The sequence below is a fragment of the Microchirus variegatus genome, assembly GCF_963457635.1.
Source record: "Microchirus variegatus genome assembly, chromosome: 10".
NCBI classification, from domain to species: domain Eukaryota; kingdom Metazoa; phylum Chordata; class Actinopteri; order Pleuronectiformes; family Soleidae; genus Microchirus; species Microchirus variegatus.
This window is the reverse complement of record NC_139811.1, coordinates 16,513,806-16,537,317: the sequence shown is the minus strand read 5'-3', so window position 1 is coordinate 16,537,317 and position 23,512 is coordinate 16,513,806. Positions and strand designations below refer to the sequence as shown.

Genomic DNA, 23,512 nt, shown 5'->3' with positions numbered 1-23,512 from the left:
GTGCCAGACCACATATAAGATCAAAGTATGTTTGTCCACCTACAATTTTATGATCTTTTTTTTTAATGCAGGAACGTGACAAGATGCTTTTAACTCTATGTACATAATCCACTGTAATGAAATGAATCATTAAGCTGTTTTTTTTGTGTGTGTGTGTGCTTAAAATAGTGCCAACGTGCAGCTTGAAGCTACTGAGGAGCTGCTGTAATCCTGACTAAAAGAAAAATCTGAGAAGTAGATTTTTCGACTTGAATGAGCAAAAAATAGTGATGCTATTCAATTTGAGTCATGCGAGTGGCAGCTTTTAGTGCCCGCTTTTACAGTAATACACACACACACACACACACACACACACACACACACACACACACACAGTAAAACGCTCATGCAGATGGTGCTGTATCCACATCTGGCAGCAGCTGGAGTCATGAACACATCTGTTCTGTCCTGGGTGAAAAAAAAAAAAAAAAAAGAGAGAGAAGGTTGCGGCAGCTTTAAGGCTGACCTTCTCTTACACATTTTCACTTTTCAGTCCCACTGTGGTGCCGCAGCAGCCGAAAAAATCCAGCACCAGCAGGGTTCTCTTACGTTCCCCCCGTCTCAGACAGAATGGCCCATCGTGCTCGCGCGAGGGGAACAAATGTCTCCTCAAATCACATCGTTTACACTCTCGTACACATCGCTCTCCCCTCCTTTGTGTTCTCGCCTCTGTGATTTCACTGACTTTGTGTGGCGCTCTCTCTCTCTCTGCCTCTGTTGTTTTTACTTCTCGCCTCTTCTGTCTGTCTCCTCTTCCCTCCTTCTCATGTCTAAATGTCATCAAAGCAGCTGGAGAACTGGCTCCCCCTCGTGCAGGTTTTGCAAAAACAGACTCGAAGAATCGCGAAAAGAACTTTGAAATCGTAAAAATGCAGAACCGAGATGCATCGCCTGTCTCTTACTCATTTCACAGTCCCATTCCTCTTTCTGGAGATCCATGAGACCTATTTCCTTTCTCCTCCATCACCCTCTACTTTCCTACATCTTACTTTTTACTTGGCCCATTTTGCAATCAATCTGCTGTTCGTCTTATCTAATGAGCTCATTAGGGTGTCTTAAGCAATGGTGATTGATAATAATGGCTGAGAAATGTCCCATTGATTCACTTCTATATCAGGCCTGTTAAAGTAAAGGCTCTCTACATTAAAATCATAGGAGGTCGGCTGAACCCTTCGCTTCTATCCATCTCTTGGATCTGTGGGACGAGTCCTTTGTTTTCAACGCCATCCGCCCCTCCCCCTCGCTGCAGTCCACGAAGTGTAGGTGACACATCTCGAAGTGTCTTCTTTAAAAAGTGTATTACAGCATGTACAAAGCAGCGCTTTTAAGTCAACAGACGAGTGAGGGAAACTGAATTTGAACAGTGGACATCGTATTGTTCCAGCCACTCAAAACAAAGGAGATGTGTTACAGTTGGTCCGCTCGCTGCATGGAAGTCTTTAATTTTTATAGCTGGGCTTCTTGACAGCCGCCGCTGACGGAGACATTTGGTTTTAAAGATGCTGGCTTGTTTGTAACGGCTGCTGTTTGTTATACGGACAAGTTTGTGTGACTACTTGCAAAATGTCTGGGAATATATACTACAGACGTGTGTTTAAATCTGTGTGTATGTGCATGACAGAGGGAGAGAGAGAGAGATGAGGGGGGAAGAAAAAAGAGGGGCTGGTTGCTAATGTTGATATGAGAGGGGGGTGACAGATTCCGTACCCGCGTTATTATTGCACAGTCAGCATGCAAGCTCCAATCACTTCAATAGTTTCACATCAACCAATTTAATGGCACAATCCTGGGCCACTGAAGTTTTTATTCCAAATCCTGTCCATAATCTAATGGCCTTTGAAAGTCTGCCACTTCCCCCTGGCTGACAGGTTGTGCATTTGGATTTAATTGAATCCATTTACATCCTGCACAAATGGAAAGCACATGGAGGCCTGTCCACCTGGTTCTGATCAGCTACTGAGTTGGGAGAACCACGCTCTTCACACTGGAGCACGCCCAGTGCCAGCAGGGGAGTGAGAAGTGAAAAGACAGGCCCGAGTGGGAAGAGGAAACACCGTTTTAGTATTACTCTTGGCAACGAATTGAATTCAGTTCCCCCTTTTCCCGTTTTGGTGTATTCCTTTTTCTGGCAGACTGTGGTCTTTTACAGCTGTGTGATGTTTTACCACAGGGGGGAGCCTACCAAGTCTCACTGTGACTGCTGATGTGGACCTGCAAACACGCATCCACCAGAGAGAAGACGTGAATTACTTTACAATTTAGATAAAGTATCTTCGAGGTACAGCCTGACTCAATTCATTTCAATTAAATTAAATGTTATTTGTTCTGTGCAAGCGGTAACCGGTGTTTTTATCTCAAGGCACTTTACATTTAGAAACCCAGCAGTTCCCTTTTGCTGGCACCTGTCCAGATTTATCAATAAAAAAAGAAACTTGCAAACACATAATGCATGCTAGTACACATAAATGTAACATGTTGCTGCACAAAATGCTCTAAACAACGAATAAAACAATTACATTAATTGATTCTTTAAGCTAATTAATGGCTCACATGCTCCCACGACGGTGCAGATTAAAAACATCTGTCCGTCAGTAAAACTGTAAGTGTAAAACACTTTTGTGTTTTCAAAATATTGAGAGGGAACTGTGTCGACTAACAGTTAAAGTCAGACCATTCGCATAGCTAACCGCGTAATATCAAGCTATAACCCCTGTGGCTTATTAGCTCGTATTAGTACAAAGAGTGGAAACCATAAAATCACAATGCTCGAGTTTTACGCTTTAGCTTTTGTTAATAGTGTGGAGTTGTGAGCTTTAGAAGTGCTGGTTGTTGGATTTTGTTACCTTTCCGTCCTGTTTCCAGTCCATTTTGGAAAGGTTTAGCCAACCAGCTGCCGGTGGTAAATTCATTTATGGTACATAGGAGAGGTATCAAGGTCTGGCAAGAAAATTAATGAGCACATTAATTTTCTCTGCATAATTCCATTACATTATGTTAGTACAGTATGTTGACTTTGTGATTCATTTGCAGTGTTATGAATACTGGACGGTAAGAGTATGCTGTGCTGGATATTGGCGCGTGCGGAGCTGCCATGACGACGCATCGAACCTCCGTCCAGTCTCTGCGCGTGGCCTACATTTATGCATGTCCGCAGATGGACATAGTTAATGGGGGCAGTGCGTAACATCGTGACCTTCATCGGGTCCCCCTTGTCGTCCATCCCAGGCCCCACCTCACGCCAACATCTGCTCTGACCATCTCCACCCCAAACCCCCGCTAGGCACCCCCGCCTGCACCTCATCAATCCTCCGTGTCTTCATTGCCACTCTTCTGGCCATTGCCAAAGTAAGCCGTGACACGAGACGTGAAAATGATGAATAGACTTTTCCGGACGGCGATGGGTGAGGAGACACCTCGCCCTCACTCATCTTTCTGATCCATTTTTCACTTCGCTGTCCTCTGCCACGCCGCTCTGTTGTTTATCCTCCATGACTCAGTAGAAGACCGAGCAATCGCGTTTCAAAACATGTCCACGCGATGGCTTTTTGGTACAAAAAACAAATCTCTTCTCTTTATTATGTATGAGCAACGCGAAGGAAGTGGAGAAATGTCCATGTGCATTCTTAATCTCTGACCAGATATAAGTCATTCTTAATATTATTAAGCACAATTATAGTCTTTTTAAATATGTATAAAAAAGCAGTGGAAATCTCTCCGTGACTAGTTGAGCCTTGTGATATTTGTGTCTGCCTGCCCATAGCATGTCCATTCACTGCAGAACAATAATGCCCATTAACTATTAAAAGACCGGCTGTAGTTTTATTGGATGTTGATGTGGATAGAGGTCCCACTGTGTTCCACAAGAGACATTATCAGTCTTGATCACCATAACTATTGGCTCACACTCTCCCGACTCTTATGCATTGTCCCTGAATGCATCCCTGAGGTTCTTCTCATGGCTCATGACTGCGGTATTCAGCTCCAACTTTGGTCAGACGTGGTTATTACCTTTATAAGTTGTCGTCATTTTCTCTGTCATAATGTCATATTGGGTTAATGTTTGTGTCAGGGTGTGTGTGTGTGTTAAGGCTTTACGGGCATGTTTTTCGAACAGAGCCGGCTCAGAGTCTACGCATGCATCTTGCCCTCATGAACTCCAGCTTCCAATATCAGACCAAAGAAACACTGCCTTGTTTTGTGGTTTCCCTTGGGGCAAAGTGACAATGGTAGATACTAAGAGATTTAAGCCTCCTTTGTTTAGGGCACTGGAAACCACTCCCATCTAGCCCACTAATGCACAAGTATAAACCCATAATGACTCTTCTTAAATATAGCACCATCATCATCTATATGCGTCTAATTTAAGACAAGAAGAAGTTTTGTTTCGCCTCAAAAGCGGTGACGAACAGAATGTCCACTGACGTCGAAAACGCGAGTTTCGCCTGAACCATTTGTTTTCCGCGCCGCTCAAAAATAGTTCTCCACAGAGATGCACAGTCTGTGTGACATCAATCATTTCAAACAAGACAAACTGCCCTTGTTAAAGCCGCTTCGCACAGCAGGACGGATGTGAATATTCAACACAAGTTGCAGGTTCAACGCTCCCCGACGTCTTAAGTTTTTCTTACTCATAATCAATTTCTCCGCGAGACGCATTGGAGACTTATTTCTCCGCAGTATTTCGCGGTGGATACGTTGATACCTTCACGTCATTTGATTAGCCGAGCCATATCTCAGCGCCGTGCTCCTTTTACTGTTATTGAGAGGTAAAAACAATTAAGTTATACATGTTAGCTATCAAGGAGACAACACACCCTTGCACAGACTAACAGATATAAAATACACACAAGTCTCATTTAATCCTTTATGATGTGCCTTGAATTTATAATGATTGTAATTAGGAAAAGATGCAATAGGAGTCTACGCCGTGGCAATGCTGACACCCCAGGGTGCCCGGAGCCAATTAAAAATATGTGCTGATCAAACAGCCTGCCCTCGCCATGCACGACTATCCCAAGAGCCTGTGCTGCTGCAGAGGGATGGCCAGGCTCAGGGCCTCCCACTCCCACCACCAAACAGACTGTGGAGGAGCTGCCTGCATGGGCTACGCCTGCCTCTCTCCACCCCTGATATCTGGTGCGAGGCTCAGCTGTGTGTGTATGTGTGGGTGTGTGTGTGTGTGTGTGTGTGTGTGTGTGTGCTATGGCGGGGCAACGTACGTCTCAGCAAGCAAGCTGAAGTGCTACAAGACGATGCTCACAGTCAAACCTCTGCGAGGAAAAATATCACACACCTATTTGATCCCCACGGATATTCTTTGTTTGCACAAGGGAGCAGACTCGGCCCAGTTCCCTCACACACTCTCGTGTGAGAGCGTGGCGTTAAATTATGACATGACAATTTGGAACGACAACCTAATTACACTTTTGCAACCCCCGCAGTTTTCGCCAGAATCACGATATGCCCAAAACAGACATATTTCAGCAACTATATACAGTATATATTCTGCAGCTGTTAATATTCTGGAGAATTTGCTTCATCTTTGTCACGTCCTCCTTTCCCTCCTCCCTCTGTGAAGTCCCCGGTCTCTCTATCATTAGGCATCTCTGTCCCTGGTGATTAATGAAACTAATGAGCACGTGCAGCCATTCACTCTGCCACACATTATTCTGTCCTTTGGTCCAGGCCATGTGTCACGTCCTCCTGAGGACGGTGATCGCGGCTCCTCGGTCAAATAATAATATTAACTTAATCTTTGGCAATATCTTTTGTCAGAGGGGGACAAGTGTTTGCTCGTGAACATACAAACGAAGAGATGTTACGCGCGCCTTCGCTTTGAATTAATACAACGGTATTACATTTCTGCAAGAAGAAAGAGAAATATTTACATGCACTGGTGGAGATTAATAAAAAAAAAAAAGATAACACTTACTGAATGCTGACAACATTTGCAAATAATCCTCATTGCATATCTAGTAGTTAAATCAAATGTCTGACATGCTGAATTTATGTATATTGAAAAGAATATGCCTATTTTTTTCTCCCTTGCTTTTTTGGTCGACCTTTTTTATTGGTAACAATCAAACCATTTGAATGTATAAAAAAGTAAGTTGTGTGTTAATGGTAGAAGAATAGTCTTAGTCTGAAGATGACCATGTCCGCTGCTCTTCATTTGCCACGATCTGGCGTTGTTAAACTTTTATCTCTGACAGATGTTGCAGGCATGTCAGGTGGGCAGCGAGAGTGATAACTGCATATTTGAAGATCTATAAAAAGACGGGGGGCCCTGTGCTGGGACACAGTGAAATATGGCTCTTCATTTTTTTTTTTTTATGTTGGAACCACAATCGGCCATTGGGAGGTGATATTAATATGACAGAAAGGCTACACCTGCCGTTAGCCCAATGGCGACCCGGGGAAACACGTTTAGGCTTTTGCAGAGGACATTTTTAATTGGACGCTTCACGCGAAAAGCGTATACATGTCATATAAACTGATTTGTTGGTTGTGATGAGGCTGAGCCGGATTTACGGCAGTGATCGCAGAGACATGATGAGAGGAAGAGATTCTTAGAAGAAAAGGAAAAGTGGTGTGCGTAGACTGAAACATGAGAGACTTGTTCATACGTTCATATTTTCATGATTCGCCTCACTTAAGTCTTGATATTGTAGCTGTTGTTAGAGCAGATACATGTCCACACCTTTTCCTACTGAGCCTCCCATTCTCACTTTTGGCCTGCATTCAAACGTCTGCAAAAGACCTGAATCACTGAATCCATATTGATTCTTCATCAGGAGCTGGTGACAGTGTCTGGGCACCTTCTTGATTCAGTAACTTATGAGAGAGGAAGACGCTGCCACTCTTATACTCTGATATGGTTTTTGCTGTCTGGCCTCAGACATGTTTTTAATCTAGTTTTCTTTAAATAGCGCGGCTGACACAAACGTAGAACTGCAACTGACAATTATTTTCATTATAGGTTAATCCGTCAATGATTTTCTTTGGATTAATCAAAAAGGTATTTCATCCATGAAATGACTGCAAATGACAATTGATCCCCAAATCTCCTCAAGTCCTTAAATGTGGGCAAAAATATTTTTGATATATTCACATTTAATACGCTTATGTTTTTATTTAAAAAAAAGATACCGATAATAAATAAACAAAATAGTTGTCAATTTTAGAAGTCGATTCCCATTTTATTGATCAGTAAATGTGTTGTTGTTACAGACCTACATGACCAATGAGTTAAATCTTAGCATTTTGTGTTCAATTATGTCAATTTTGATTTGTAGATTTTCATTTTACACATATTCTTGTTGCATTAGTTGTGTCTCTCTTGCTGAAAAGGTGTGGATCATACTCTTTTAAGAGAAGTGGCTTCAGCTCACTCTCCTTACTTCCTCATTATGTGTTCATAATAATCCAATCTCCACCGTGTCATGTGTCATTCACTGCCAGTTAATGTGTTGTTGTTTTTTTTTGAGTATTATTATTGTATTTCTGTATCAAACTAACAAGAACAATCTGAATGTCCCGATTATTTATCTTCAAAAAAGAGTTCAGGGTGTCCTGAGAGGACAAGGATAAAGCACGAGTTGTGTGAATGAAAGGAGGAAGCCCATAGGGCTGAGCTGACTCAGCCACGCACAGACCCAGGTCTGGAGCCCTGAACTGAGCTCCATGATCGCTGCCCAGTTCGGGGCCCATGTGATGCTTATGCAATGCTTCTCCAACCTGCAGCTGGGGGAGAAATCAATCACACCACAAACCTCCTTTTCTTCTCTCAAACAAGAGCTTTTAGTTACAAGAGCCATCTTGGTCACATGACCATGGAAGCATCATTCAACGTGCCCCCCCCCACACACACACACACACACACACACACACACACAGTGCTGCCCGGCACCCCTCACTGCATATCTTGGGTAACAGCACGGCAGATGAGTTTAATAATGGACGCACAATGTTTTTTCTTGTGTTGTTGCGTTTGATGTCCACGATCACAAGACTCGATAACAAAAAAAAAAAATATATTTATTTGTCTGTGGGTTTGAGACAATGGTCCACCTGGGTTGCAGTGGAACATTTAGACAGTTTGTGTATACATTTAAAAACCATTCTATTCACTGTAAAAACATGGGAGTTGAATACATTGTTGTCTGCGAGGGAAACTGTGAGGTAATGGAGGGGGTTAAAATATGATGTCAGTGCTGCTTGGGTCAGTGAACTTCAAGGTAAAGAAGGGCAAACCAGAGGAGAGCACAGGAGTTGTCTGCTTGTAATGATTATATGCTCCATCAATATAGACCAACGCCCTATATGCCTCATTTCAGAAATCCGGTGAAAGCCAAGACCATAAATAAGGAAACATTTAGTTCTCTTTTTATACTTTTTAAACTTAATTTATATGGTCATTTGTCAAAATACTATATGTTGTGTATGTGTGTGGGCTGTAATGTATCTCCCAGTGCTGTCTGCTGATGCTGCTGCACGCTCCCACAGACCTTTTGTTTTCAGTCACACGAGGTAACAAGATGTGGTTTATAGGCATCTCTTGGACTTGCCCTTTATCAAAGAGAACATACATGAGAAAATAAAAAAAAAACAATAACATGGATCATGTTATTGGTGTAGAATACAGCGACACTACAATTCACTACACACACAAACACACTATCCATAACAAAACCATTGTATGTTATTTTATGTAAATTTTACTCAAATAAACTATATTTATTACTAATTAATATCAGCTGATATTCAGTCAGGTCCACAATATTCACACACACACACACACACACACACACACACACACACACACACACACACACACACACACACACACACACACACACACACACACACATACACTGCTCAAAGGATATCTGCTAATGTGTCAAAATTATATTAGATCATGGCTTTGAAGATTTAACTCAATCAAACCAAGCCCAAGTCATGCATTCCCTCATTTTAGTAGGATGTAGAGTATTAAATATTACGCAGGTCAGAAGATGCAAACATGTTTTTCAGTATTTCCAGCAAAAAAAAAGAAATGTGAAGAAAACCTAGAAATGTATTCTTGTGTTTTAAACGCTTCAGAACAATGGCAGAGGACGTGGAGTCGTGTGTCACCGTCAAACGTTCTAGACGATCAGCCGTGCTGGAAAATGCTTTGCTGTCGAGCACAGGATTTAATGTGAGGAACATAAGCAAAGGTAGAAAATGAGTTTGTCTTATTTGTAATATCCAAGGGTCCTTTCGTCCTTTGAATATAGACGTGGGGCGCAGACTGTCAATCATCAGGGCTCATCGATCAGGGACAATTGTTGTCAGAAAACTGGACTTTTTTGTGTGAAGAAATCAGTCGTGTGTGTGTGTGTGTGTGTGTGTGTGTGTGTGTGGTAAATTACAATATGAAAATGTTACTCACATATATATATATATGATATATAAATATGTGTGGCTGGTTAATATGAATACAGGCAGGAAACTTTTTGGACCAAAGAATACATAAATACACAATATACGACTGCAAATACACACAGTAATAGTGGCAATAATTTCCCTTTCGTCTAAAATTAATATTATTTAGACCATTCTTTTTTAATGTGATCTAATTATTAAAATTAATGAATTAATTTAACTAATAATGTTCTGCAGAGAAAACTGTGTGGTGCAAATAAAGCAAATGAGAAGGACATTAAGACTCTTTATTATTCTGACAAAGTAGACATAATATGACCACTTTTATTTTAAATATGTATTGTTATCAGATCATATGCTACAGTCTTATGTCTTCATGCATGTTTTTCTTTTTTACACCCTCATCTGAATTCAACAACCAGACCATAACAGCATGCGACACTATTCCCAAAACAATATCACAATAATAATAATAACAATTTCTAACAGATAACACTGATATTGACACTAACATTACTAACATTAACACCATTTTACCCCACATGGACAAACCTCATGCAGAAACACTTAAACATGGCGAAAGAGTCCGAGCAGCTGTTATTTTTCTCTCCATCACATCCACGCTCTTCTCTCTCTCTCTCTCTCTCTCTCTCTCTCTCTCTCTCTCTCTTTCCTCGCGTGCACGGAGCATTGAAACCTGAAATGTTTCACCTGTTTTCATAACTTTTCTTTCACCTAAACCACCGCGGATTCGCATTTTGTCCGAAAACTAACCTCGATTGTATCAAATATCCGACATGTAGTTTCCTCCCTCTCTCTGTGTGCAGTATTCCCTTTGATTCGCGCTTGACTCATATGGCTGCAGGGCCAGTAGGGGTCCGCCTTTGAGGCGCCTTGAAACTGTCTCTCCCTCTCTCTCTTTCTCTCTCTCTCCCTTTTTTTTTAATCCCCTTTCATCATCTAACTCGGGACGCCTTGAAACCGCGGGGCCAGTTATTGCCTTTTTTTTCAGACAGTCCAATGCGGACTGGCCATCAGCCAATCAGAGCCTTGTTTACACTCTGTGACTGACAATGCTCTGGCAGCGCGCCAGCCAATCACACGCGTGCACACAAGGGGGGGTTTCATTTGTCAACATTTAGCATATTGTAATAACCAAAAGTCCAGAGTAATAACGTGAGGAAATATTGGATTATGTGTGAAATGTTTAAGAATTTACTGTTTGAGTTAAAGTAAAAACATCCACATTGACTGTTCAAAAAAACTGTGCATATGTATATTAATATAAATATTTAATCTAAACATCATTATGTTACAATTAAAAATTATTCATATATATCGTTTATAAAACGCCAAAATAAATTATACTGTAATTTAACTTTAAACATTATTAAATGTATTTTATTTTCTGTCAATATCATATCATTATTTCTTTATTCCTCATATTTTTGGGGGAATTCATTTTATATTCAGTTTAAAAACCCAGTTATAATAATTTTTTAATTATTTATTATTGTTATATTTAAATACAAAATTAAATTTCATATTTAATGCACTTGCATAGAATCACTTGTATTGCAATAAACCTTCTGTTTTATTTTCCTTTTCAAAATCTAATCTAGGTCATATAGGTAGGCTACAATATAATAAGTGTAATATTTAACATCCCTTACACTCCTTACTCTGTACATAACACACGCATGATGCATATATTTGCACTGCATATATTATTCTTTTTTTTATATATATATATATTTAATTTTTTATACCTCCTTGCCTTTATGATGCATGTCTACTATTTATTACCTTCATTACTTTATGTCAAATCTTCCACGACGGTGGGACTAACAAAGGATTATCTTCTCCGTCTTATGTGCTCTAATGTATCTTTTTGATTTGAGGCATTGGTCACAACCAGCCTATGTGAATGGCCAGTGGTGTGCACAGGCATTTCATGGGCAGGGGCTCAAGTGGGAAAAAGGGGCACCCCTTCATAATTATTAATCAAATCATCTTTATATCATATATATATATGTTACAGTGGCAAATATTGCACTTAAATGTGTTTATTCATTTCAATGACCACACATTCAGGTGCAATTGTAAGGCATGAATACGCATATTTAATTAGTGAGAACTGCTGCATAACAATCAAGTCTTTGTCTTGTTTTTCTTTAAAGTCGCTAACAAATATTGGTAGTCGCAGGTTGTTTGTTGTTCTAAGGTGTATTTGTGTATTTGGGATTCCCAACAACTCCATGAGTATATGGATATATGTCATTTAAACGCAGGACAGTTTGTCTCCACCCCTTCTGTTCACCATACACACAAGTGACAGCAGAGTTTTTCCCCCACCCACACCCTGCTTCTGATTGGCTCTGACTCTGATGGCAACGAGCACGAGCCAATCAGGGGTAGAGTAGGTCAATTTTGTTTGTATTTATTATTTTTATTATTATTATATTGTGTTGTTTGGTTCTATTTTATGACATATTGGTTTGAATTACTGGAACTGAAAGAAACAAAGGAAGATGGATTCAGAATATTTGTGTGTGTGTTTAATTACCAGACGTTATTGTGTATATAATATAATAATAAAACTATAATATCCCATCTGTTTTCATAATGTTATATGAATGTTAAAAGCTGGTTTAAGTCCGTCTTGTGGTCATTGTACTGATTTTTTTCCCCGCTTGTTGCTTATTTTGGGCTTCTTTGCAAAGGCCCAGTTGCTTGTTTATCTCGCGAGATCTGGCAACACTCATTACCTACATTTGAATACACATTTTAATCGAGCTAAGGCACAACTTTGCAGAGTCCGGGGACACTTGTGGAGGAGAAAATGGAATTATTGACTGTGTACGTCTGACTTCTCCACCATAGGTGGCGCTGTATTGCTCTATAAGTTAATAAGACGTTTACGTCACAGAAAAACCAACACTGAACAGTGAGATGGATGGCGCTGTGTTTCTGTACGTTTCATACCTGCTGTACATATTAATCTTTACTATATTAGATGGAGCGTGGCTCTTCTGGTTGCTGTGTTTAGTTTAGTATAGTTAGTTATTGTAGCTAGTTTATATGTCATTTACTTTTTTAAATGTTGGTGCTTGCGCATAACGACTCCAGTCCGGCTAAGCTAAGTAATCGGACTATGACTCACATTCAGGTATGTTAGACTAGCTTGATTTTAGTCGGACTAATTTGATTATACTGAATTATTGTCTTAGTCTGACTAAAATCTGAGTTTGTATGTCCCAACTGTTTTCCTCTCAATGGACAACGTTGGCATCATGTGCCGCTAAAGCAGACCTGGAACCAGTGATTGAGAACCAACTTCTTTTCCCCATAAACTTCCATTCAAATAGATTTTGTTTTTGCAAACAACAAAGTCGACCCCTGGTGGCTATTTATGATATTCTTATTTTCTGGTTAGCTTCAATCTGCAAACCAGGAGACAATGTCCACCTTTTGCAATAGGATCTGTGGTTACGACCTGCAGATCTGTTGCACATATACTGAGCATTTTAAGCTGAGCTGCAGCTCTATTATTGTGCTTGTGTGACTGATGATCCCGTGCTTTAAATCTGGCGCTTTTTACTCTGTTTAGTTTCCCCAGTCGCCACGCCATTGGCCCGCGCTGTCGACAAATCACAGCCGTCTGTATCCGCGGACGGGCGGCACGAGCTCATTACCATGAAGGTGTCCGACCAATGGCAGCCCGTGTTTACCCTGCTCCCCGAGAAGCTAGGTACGCAGTTGCACCGGGAGAGAAATCGCTGCTCGGAGATCCGAGCCGCGATCCAGCCAGGCCGGAAGCCCCAGTCGCTCCCACTGCTTCCGTAGGATAAACCAGCAGCAGCAGCTACTACTGCACAGCAGCCACAGATGGACTTACTGTAGGATTTCACTCTCCAGCCTACACGCTTTATTTCACATTTTAAAGATTTTAAATGGGCGTCGCACTTGGTCTTGCACCGTCCCTCCCTGTGTTTTGTGATTTTGTAATTTATTGTTATGAAAGGATTTAACATACCAGTAAGTAGTGATTTTTTAAATATTTTATCTCAATAGTTTAATTGAATAAACATTTTTATAAGGCCTGTTTCCTTGTCAATAAGTGGCTATTTTAGTCCACAATGCTCTCTTTTTAAGAATAACAAAACAGGATATCTGCAAGGTGTTTCCTGTGGAATAATGATGGTTTAACACAAGGCAAATGACAAATGACTAAATAAAAATATCATTATTGTTGTTATTATTGATATTATAATAAGCGGATAATCGTTTTGTCTTTGTGATTATTGTATAATTCTAAAAATATTTATTTATAATCGAGGGCTTTTTAAAAGAAAAAAAATTATCCTACAATTTATTTTAACGTGATGTTCTTTATTTTGTGTGTGTCGAGCCTAAAGTGTATGTAGTCTTTAGGAAATTGTGCAAATATATTTTTTTTATATATATATATTTATGTGCTATTGTATTTGGTAATGTGCGAATTGTGGTTATAGTGCGGCTGGGATTCTTTGAACTCCCGAGCGGGAAATCTTCCAGGGGAAGGCTCGGGCGGCGTAGCTCCACTCACGCCGGCCGAGGTGCACTCCCTGCCGGGGCAACTCAGCCGCGGAGGTCCGCGGAGGATTTTTGCGACGCTAACAAAAATTACAAAGATAATTCGATTTATCACGCGCGTTTTCTGCTGTCGCTTGGATGAATTCTGAGGCCGGGTGGAATGGGATTGGCAGCCGCTTAATGAATGACATTACGAGCGTCGATCATTTTGATCCTTTTAAAAGTAAATGCAGCGTTTATTTGCTGAGCGTTTCGCACACGTAAATGAAGCCGTGTGTGTGTGTGTGTGTTTTGTGTGTGTCCTGCTGCTAGAATTAAATTGTACATTTTGAGCATTTGCTGGACGGAAGAGTCGTGTCAGTGTCGTGGGCAGTGGGTGATTTAAAATGTTTGCTTGATGGTGGATGTACAGAGCTGAATGCAGCAGCAGCAGCAGCAGCAGCATGGCGAAGGTAATGGCTGACTGTAAGACACTCTCTCTCAGTCTGTGGAGACAAAGGGCGGCCATTCACTTCGGATCTCCAAGCCCACGATACTCGAGCTGCATGAAGGCTCGTGTAAAAAAAATGGTTTCCCTGATCGAAGCCTAGCTGTGTCCCGAAATGATTTTTTATTCCAGGGAATAAGGTTTTTTTTTTTTTTTTGGATGGGGGAGCAGTAAGGATTTTTTTTTTTTTTACTGTTGGTGGTGAAGCAGTGGCTGGAGCTGCAGCTGCATGGAGAGATAATAGTGCTGATCGTGAATCAGCCTGTTTGTTCCTTACAGTACATTATATATTACATTTTGTCTTATTTAGTCATTTAATTTGTGGTTAAATTGTCCCATTTTAAAACATAAAATAAAGAAACCCTTCTGTCAAGAGACATAACCATTTCAAGATATCACCTCACCTATATATATATATATATATATATATACAAATATATATTGTGTTTAGAAGAGCAATAATTATTGTATTTAACTATGAAATGAGCCATGCCTTCTGTTTGCCTGCTGCTTTGTTTCTTAATAATTAGCTTTAACTGTCAGATGAAGATGGTTGCTGTAAAGGCACAATCATATATAAATATTTTACAGTGAAGTTAGCCCACAATAATTTAATTTAAACTTTTTTGATTTAGTCCAACCCCTAATAATGTTTTTTTTTTGTTTGTTTTTTTCTGTGGCAAGGCAGAGGACGTAGCCTATAATGTATTTACTACTCCATTTGATTACCTGACCTGAAATAGGTCAGGGCACATGAAGGCAGTGAGAGTGCAGTTATTCTCTCTCTCTCTCTCTTTCTTAGTGTGTGTGTGTGTGTGTGAGAAAGAGATATAAGAGAGGGAGAGAGGAAAGATGGGGGGTTGTGTCTGCAGGAGCTGCATGATGCATCTCTATTATGGATCAGTATTTTTAATCATATTCTTATTTTAATCATCCAGGCCTTCTACAACACGGCTGCTCCCTAAACTTTAAGAACAGACAAGTGCACATGGTTCATTCAGATTTACAATTGATGCATGGGTGCATTTACTTTAACCACAGTAAAGTGGGGTTATTATTATTATTTTTTTCTTGTTCTGCAGTTTGCATATATGCTGCACAACATTACATGTAAGATCATGAATGAGGAAAATCTAAGCCTGAGGTGTGATGAGAGCTGTTGCAGGGTGGGGGGAGAAGAAGAAGAAGAAGGGAAAGGAAAAAAAAAAAAAACACTCACTCACACTCACGCCTGTGTTTGAAACAATAGGACGAAGGCAGCAGCAGCAGCAGCAGCAGCGTTGTTCACCTTGAGATGTAGACATGAAGCTTCTTCCCTCATCATTTTTAATCCACCCTAACAGTTGCAACACAGCTCGTCCTCCTAACAGAACGACTGGGTTTATTGTTGCAGGAATCACATAAAACAATATTATAATGAAAAGAGAATATGCTTCTCGGAACTGATAAAAATAAAAAAATTAAATATGTGTGTGTTGTGTGTGTGTGTGTGTGAGAGAGAAAAAAGCACCTGTAAATGTGTCAGTGTTTCTCGCCGTGTGTGTGTGTGTGTACGTGTCTGTGGAATATCAAGTGCTCCTCTCCATATGAAGCATATTAGAGCCAGTGTATCCCGGGCTGATCAATAGAGCAGGGGCTGAGGCTGCGTGTCCTGCGTGTCCTGCATGTCCTGCAGGCTCAGTGCGGACGCCTCGCTGCTCGCTTGTGTCCGCGCGGTTACTTTTCGAGCATCAGTGTTTTCCGGAGAAGGGGAGGTGTAATTTCAGCAAAAAATGCAAAATAAACCTTGACACGAGTGATAGGTAGCCTATTACAACAGAATTCAATGGAGCGCTACTAATGACTTGTTTTCTCTGACATTTTCAAAGGCTATAATGCAATGTCAGTTGTTTTTTTTTCTTCTCCTTTCCACCTTGTAATTCTTAACTGGGGTTTCACAGTTTTTTTGTTGTTATTTATTTGTTGTTTCTCTTAATAATGACATTTGCATTTCCTTTTTTTTTTTTTTTGACAGAAAACATGATCGAGGGCTACGTTTTTGGCTGGATCAGCCTGCAGTCGCCTGAATGCAACACATAGATCTGAAGGAAAGGATTATTATATATGGGTTGCATTTGATTTTCCTGACCTGCCCTATCCGGAATTCGGATTACTCGACATTCCTCGGGAATGGAAGGACGGGATTTCGCTGCTCCGGCGCACCTCCTCTCAGAGCGGGGCGCCCTGGTGCACCGAGCCGCCTCTCGGATCGCTCCCTCGGGCCACAGCTCTGTGCAGCATGCCGGTCACTTCCCGCCGGGGAAATACTACCCTTCGCACATACCGATGGCTCCTCACTCAGGTCAGTCAAACACCCAAGGCTGTGTTCTGTTTTGTCACACAATAATGCAGCAGCAACTGGAATGTTTTTTGTGTCATCCATCTGTCTTAACGCTGAGGCTCTTTCAATCATTTTCATTTTAGAAAGAAAGAAGGAAAAAAAACCCTGTCTGTGCATTTGTCACTGTTGATTTTTTTGTGTGCACAAAACACGAATAGACGGTGCTTTGTCTTAAATAAGCTCTATTCAAATATCAGCTAATAAATTTTACTTTCATTGTAGACATACGAGGGAGATCTTTTCTTTTCTTTTCTTTTTTTTTTTAAAGCTGAATCAACATTTAAAGCTTAAATATATCCAAAGGCAACAAAAACATCCTTGTTAAACAAACATCAATTTGATAAGTAAGGTAAATGTCGTGGTATTTATATATAAAAAAAGAACGAGAGAGAGAGAGAGAGAGAAAAGAACGGCATTTAAAATCTGTTTTAGTGCAGAGGGATGTGGAGCAGAACACACTGGCACTGGTTTGCCAATGGCTGTGAAGCTGAGTCTACAATGAGATTTTGTCACTTCACGTTAAAAATGATACGTGTCACACCGATGCCATCACTTACCCCCCCCCCTCCCACCCAACCCCACCACCCCCAAACCCCGGGCCTTACCCGGAGCCATAAGCAATCAAAGGAAAGGAGCAGGATGAACAGGTCTACTAGTGTTTCATTGCAGGCAGGCTGCACGTAAGTCTGCACAGTTTGGAAGACAAATCCTCCTCCTATATTAAACGTGCTTCGAAGTGTGTGTGTGTGTGTGTGTGTGTGCAAATGTGTTTACAGTGTGCATGCAGCAGGTTTAACAAGTGACTTGTGAATATAGTGTGTGCTCAAATGTGCACGTTTTTGCCAACACGTTTGACATCATTTGTTCTTTGTTTTTTTTGAAAAAATAAAATAAAATAAATAATGACTTAATTAAAGAAACACTTGTAGTGCCAAATTAGGTGGTAAATAAAATGTAATTAAGTACAATTAAATAAACACTTTGCTATATTTAGTAATATTTACAGGCTTGTTGTCAAGACGATATCATTATTATTATTATTTATTTTATTCACAGATGTGATGGACTTGATTACAATATGCTGTTTGTTTTTGTCCACCAGCGTAACACAAAAGAGCCTTTAATATAAGATAAGTGACACTGGTGGCATATTGATTGCATCAAACGCTTACACCTCTGGAACAATTCCCTTTGAAAATATGTTAATGCAGTTTCTTGATGCAGCAGCAGCAGCAGAAATCTGCAGTCACATGGAAATGAAGCTGTTTAAAGTTATTGTGTATCAACTCGATTTCTAATTGAATTCTGCTTGGGCGTATAAGTGTAGTTCAGTATACTGATTTTTGTTTGTTTGTGTGTTTGTTTATCTATATAAATATATATATATATATATACGTATATTTGGATATCTTTTTAAACTGTTGGCATCAGTGATGCGGGCAAATCAAAGGCATTTTTTCAAATCTATTGTGTTTCTACGAGGATTCAAAATTCCCTTTTAAAATTGTGCTGAGCGTGAAGTATAATTAGTCATTCAGGAGAATTCATGGGCGCTGTTCACCATTCATCTCTCACCATTCATGTTTGCTTTTGGCAGTACTCTCTCTCTCTCTCTCACACTCACACACACACACACACACATTTTTATTTTTTATTATTAAAGATGTTTTGTCGAGTACATGGAGGCTAATACTGGCTACAGGGTACAGGTGCTTACCCAACAAGATTTGGTGTTTCTTTTGTCGTCCCCGTGCTGCACCAACATGAATACATACCCTCCAAATGTCAACACTGTTCAATGAGCAGCACAGGTGGTTTATTGTTCTCCCCCAGTCTCGTCGGTTACACATGGGCGTGACTGGAGAGAAGTCTGTGTAAGATCCTTAAGATTTGGAAGAGAAAAAAAGAGTTCGTATTTGCCTCAGAATGATGGAGGATCATTGGATTGATGTATGCATAATTTCTACGTCTTCTCCGGGCCCTCTGTTCGAATCATTTTTTTTGGTCCCTGCACTCTGTTGAATCTTTTATTTTGATGATATGAGAAATCGTAAAACATGTCATCATGCAACTGGAATGATACATGGGTAACATTCGTAATTATTCTCATTTAGATATTTTTTTAAAGTGGAAATTGGAACAGTTTTGTCTTCAAAACGCCATTTTCATCAATTAGGCCCATGTTTAATAAAAGCAAAAATAATATTAGGTTTCCTTTCCCAGTGTTGGAATAAATACAGGCCTCAGTGTTACTGAACCGGCCTCAGACTGTTGTTCATCCTGACAGGACAGGTCATTAGTTGTCCCGTAAGTCTCCCGTATGTTAGCAACATTAGCACGAGCGAGCGATTGTTGTTTGCCGAGTGTATTGGATCCCTTCAGTTACTCTGCACTTTCCCCCTGGGGACTAACTTGCACACTGGTTCGCATGAATACTTAACAAAGAGCATGAATATTTCAGGATTGATGTAAAAATGCATTCAGGGGTTTGGTTTCTGATGTGGCTCCATGAAAGTGTTCCTCTGACTTTGCCGAGGTATTTATCGAGAACGCTCCCTTCGCCCTTTGCTGCTGAAAAGAGTGATGGCGGCCGCGATGACGCCCTCCCTCTGCATTGTTTCCTTTACTGGGTTACAGAATTTCTGCATGTTTTGGAATGAAATGCATTTTTTTTTTTTGCAGATTGGTTACAATCGGGAAACATCAGAATCAAACATGCATTCCTATGTTCCTGATACTGGTAGAGTTTCTGTCCGTGTGCGTTTGCCTCTGTCCATCTTCACCAAGGCAGTCATTTTTAATGCACGTCAGGTGGTCAGTTTATAGTTTGCACTTGCAACGATAAGACAACTTCTCTCTGTGTGTGTGCTCGCTCAAACACAGAGACACAGACTGTTAACTCATCTAATACTGTTTAATTCAGCCAGTTCATTTACAAGGACTTTGAAGTAGTAATTTTATCTTCTGCTGGCTCCGGCGCAGCGTTGGAGACGATCTCCACTTGGCTGTGAGGCCCGGGATTCAGATGTTGGATAGTGTCAGAACAGGAGACACAGTGGAGCTGTCTTTACTGCTGGCATTTATGGCAGGGGCTCATTTTTCAGCCATATTGTTCTGATCAGTGTGCTCTGGCTGAGGTGTGGCTTTGTGAAAGCAGCGGGGGGGGGGTTCAGTGGCTGTCCATGGCTGAGCTCTGTTCTAAACACCCCGTGTAATCAAAGGTCATATTTGTGTCATCGTGCGCATTGGGCCTCCACATCCTTAACATCTCATCTGCCTCCTTTTCTATAAGCTGCACTGTTTCTCCTCCTCTGCATTTTTCTCAGTCTCCTGTCTTTCCAGCAGGATGACCCTTGTGTCTGGGAAGCGGTGGTCTTCCTGCCACTTCTGTTTCAGCCACCCTCCCCTGCTCCGGGCCATTGTTGCAGACCCCAGCTTTGTGTGTGTTTTTACGGCTGCTGTTAAAGATAAAAAACAGTCCCTTCCACCCCCTTTATTGTTTTCTGGTAGGATGTCCCTGGCATTCCCTTGGTTTTTATGTCTTAGCTGGATATCCGAGCAGCCCCCCCCCCTTTAAAGGTTAGCTGTGTTGTCTGCCTTCTTCTGTTTTTTTTTTTTTCAAAGGGGAATAAATAACTTTACGGAGACTTTTATTGAACTTGTCATTGCTGGAACATCCCATGGGCCTGTGGTTGTTGGGAAGACGCTTCAAAGACAAACACAGGTGTTTGGCTGAGTTAGCAAAGAGCTGGTTACAACCAGGGTCTTTAAAAGAATAAACCTCAGTGAGTGGGCAAGGGCTGTTTGTGGGAATGGAGGCTTCCTCTACTTGGCCTTGTAACTCTTGGGTTGTGAGCACTCACAGTTCGTACCCTGCTCAACCTTTCATTTACCTTACTCCTCTGGTGACCCCAGGCAAGAGCGGTGAGACGGTGTTGCATGCTCAGTGTAATTATTCAAGAGGAACAGCTGCCAGATGAACTCAAAGCTGGTGACACTACGTTCTTTTTCACATGTAACAACTTTTGGGGGGGTTTATTGAGAGAAACTCGAGAGGTGAGACCTAAACCTGACTTAAAAAAAAAAGAAACCTGACATCTTGAGTAATCTGTTTTAAATATTACATTAAATAGCCTCTTGTATACAGAAGCCATTGTGGAGGAAATATAGTGACAGAACATGGATCTTAGGCCAAGTTCCATTTGGCTACATTTTCGTGTGCTCCCTCCTTCCCTCCCTTTGTTCCAGCTCTCTGTAAAGCAGGGCAAGAACCCTTGGCCTGTTGTTGGGCTCATTTGTGGATTGGTGTGAGATGACACGGTTCAGACTTGATGTCACAGGAGTCCACCTAAATAGTGGAGGTGTTGCTTGGCCTCATACACCTGGCTGAAATAGCACCTTGCCCAGTACTGCTGCCATCTGTCACCTTCCCCCTACTCTCCCATCGGAGGCCTAAATTACTGTACTCAATTGGGCAAGGTCAGCTGTCTTAGAAAGGACCTCTCCATTTTTGCAAAATACTTTTGGTGAGATGGGTAACATGTGCTTACTGCTTTGAGTGAATTCAGGCATCCATATATTAAATCTTTGGCAGGCCACAGGCTTTGCCTCACTGTTTACTATAGTATCACTATTAGATCATCATACCAGATGTCCAAAAAACCAGTCTTCAAAAAAAAATGAGTAAGAGCATCTGTTACCGGAGAACACGTTCAGGTAACTGAAGCGACAGATTTGGTTTCAGATAAAAGGTTTAATCATCTATTTTCTTCACGTTTTAGTACTCATCAGCAAATATGTCCACAGCAGAGAAGGCTTTGGATGAGTGGCTTTAAAAAAAAAAAAAAAAAAAAAAAATAGCGGCCTGCCTTTGCGAGAAGATTTTGGCTAGTGAGTGGCCATGTCGCCTCAGAGACGAGCCCTTCAAACAGACCGCCACCCACACTACGCCGTGTGGCACGGAGCCACAGAGCCCTTGCCTCAAGCACGGGGCGTATACTCAGGACAAACACAAAGGAGACCCACGGGTGAGAGCAACGGGCAGGGTAATACCTTCCTGTATCAGATTTCGGAGTGTTAGATTTCAAAACCTGACCATCTATTTTTACACTCAGCACGAGGAAGTGAGAAGGTGCATCAAGAATCCAACATGGCTTACGTGTTTTGGTGCGTGATGAACACACCTGCACACACACACACACGCCGTTACTTAAAAAATAAATAAACAAGAAGAACCTATTGTTGCAAGATTGAATAGACTGATACATTTGCCCAAAGTCAACCACTGCAGTTTTGTTTGTGATTTGGATCTCTCCCCTTGGTTTGTCTCCCTCCATCCCCCTCCCTCTCTCCCTGTATCAGGCTGCTACTCATCAGGCAGCCCCAGGCCCACCTCAGTGCATGGCTATATTGCATGTGACAGCTGTTAGACATTATTAACGGCTCAAGCAGAAAATCCAGATTATTTGTTTTTTTAATTTCAGTTTTATTATTGTAATCGCTTAATGAAAAAGAACAAAAAAAAAAAAAAGGGCCGTTGCCCCCATTGTTGTCAGCAGATTTGTGACCAGTGACGATATTGTAGGCACTTGATTGTGTGTGGTTTTGTTTGGGTGGCGTTTTTTTTTTTTTTTTTTTTTCATACATGTGTGTGAATTCAGGGCTGCGTTCTCCAGACAACACTAACACCCCCCCAACACCCACCACCCCCCACCCCCGCTTCAGCCGAGGCACCCTGTGGTTGGCTGTGAAGCCTCGACAGGTGCATTGTTAACCCTCTAACGTCTGAATCTGTCCCTGCCCCGAGATTTCCTCGTCATGATGTCTGGCAGCGACACCATTTGCTACATTCACAGCAGCCAACAGTCCTGCACTAATGGTGTGCGCTTTCTCTTTCACATAAGAGTTTAGATTGATTTTTATCTGCTTGTCCAAGTTTTTCTGTAACATGTTGGGAACGCATGGGATTCATTTTGGAGAGAGGGGAAACAATTATACAGCTCAGCAGTTGTTCCTGTGCGGCGCTTCCTCTCCGCTCCTGTTTGTTTATTGTTACTGCATATTTTCTATATTCAGCGCTTCCACATTTCAGCTGGCTGACTATGATCCATGAATGTTAGATGGTATGTGTTGGAGGGGGCCTAGAGTGAGAGCAGATAAACTCAAATAATGGGCCACAATTCGGGGACTGTCAGCGGTGCAGTGGGCGGTGGTGACATGCCGTACCAAACATCGAGGTGTGCTTAATATATGCAGAGATTTGTCATTAAATATACATGCAGTATGCCTCTCAAGGATGTGTCAGCCCTTTTGTGAGAAAACAAAGATTAGCATCAGGAATTCCATTTTAATAAGTCTCTAGAGACCAACCAACCAGCTGCTTATTCTTCAATCCAAACGGGACTTGTTGCTCTCTCTTTCTCCTTATTTTTCTCCTCCTTATTGCATGCATTTCTTGTGCTCCTCCTGCTATTGATTATTATATAAAACCCCTCCCCTTCTGCTTTTTCAGAAACCCCTTGTTTTACACAAATTCTTTTATGTCTACATGTTCTCTTTTTGATGATCCATGTCTTCACCCTGTCCACCCCTCCCAGCGGTCCTCC

At 41.2% G+C, this 23,512-nt stretch overlaps 2 protein-coding genes across 2 annotated transcripts in view; both read left to right on the top strand.

Moving 5' to 3' along the window:
• Window positions 1-16,603, top strand: part of LOC310933191 (protein VCF1) — a 29,890-nt gene extending 13,287 nt beyond the window's left edge. The window contains exon 4 of the transcript XR_014592947.1: window positions 16,542-16,603. The gene's annotated coding sequence lies outside the window, so the exon portion shown is untranslated. The remainder of the gene's footprint in view (window positions 1-16,541) is intronic.
• A 58-nt stretch (window positions 16,604-16,661) lies between these two features.
• The window catches only part of bahcc1a (BAH domain and coiled-coil containing 1a), a 63,395-nt gene continuing 56,544 nt past the window's right edge, over window positions 16,662-23,512 (top strand). Inside the window, exon 1 of the mRNA XM_083895829.1 lies at window positions 16,662-16,868. Coding sequence (XP_083751955.1) covers window positions 16,697-16,868 — 172 coding nt within the window. The 5' untranslated portion in view covers window positions 16,662-16,696. The remainder of the gene's footprint in view (window positions 16,869-23,512) is intronic.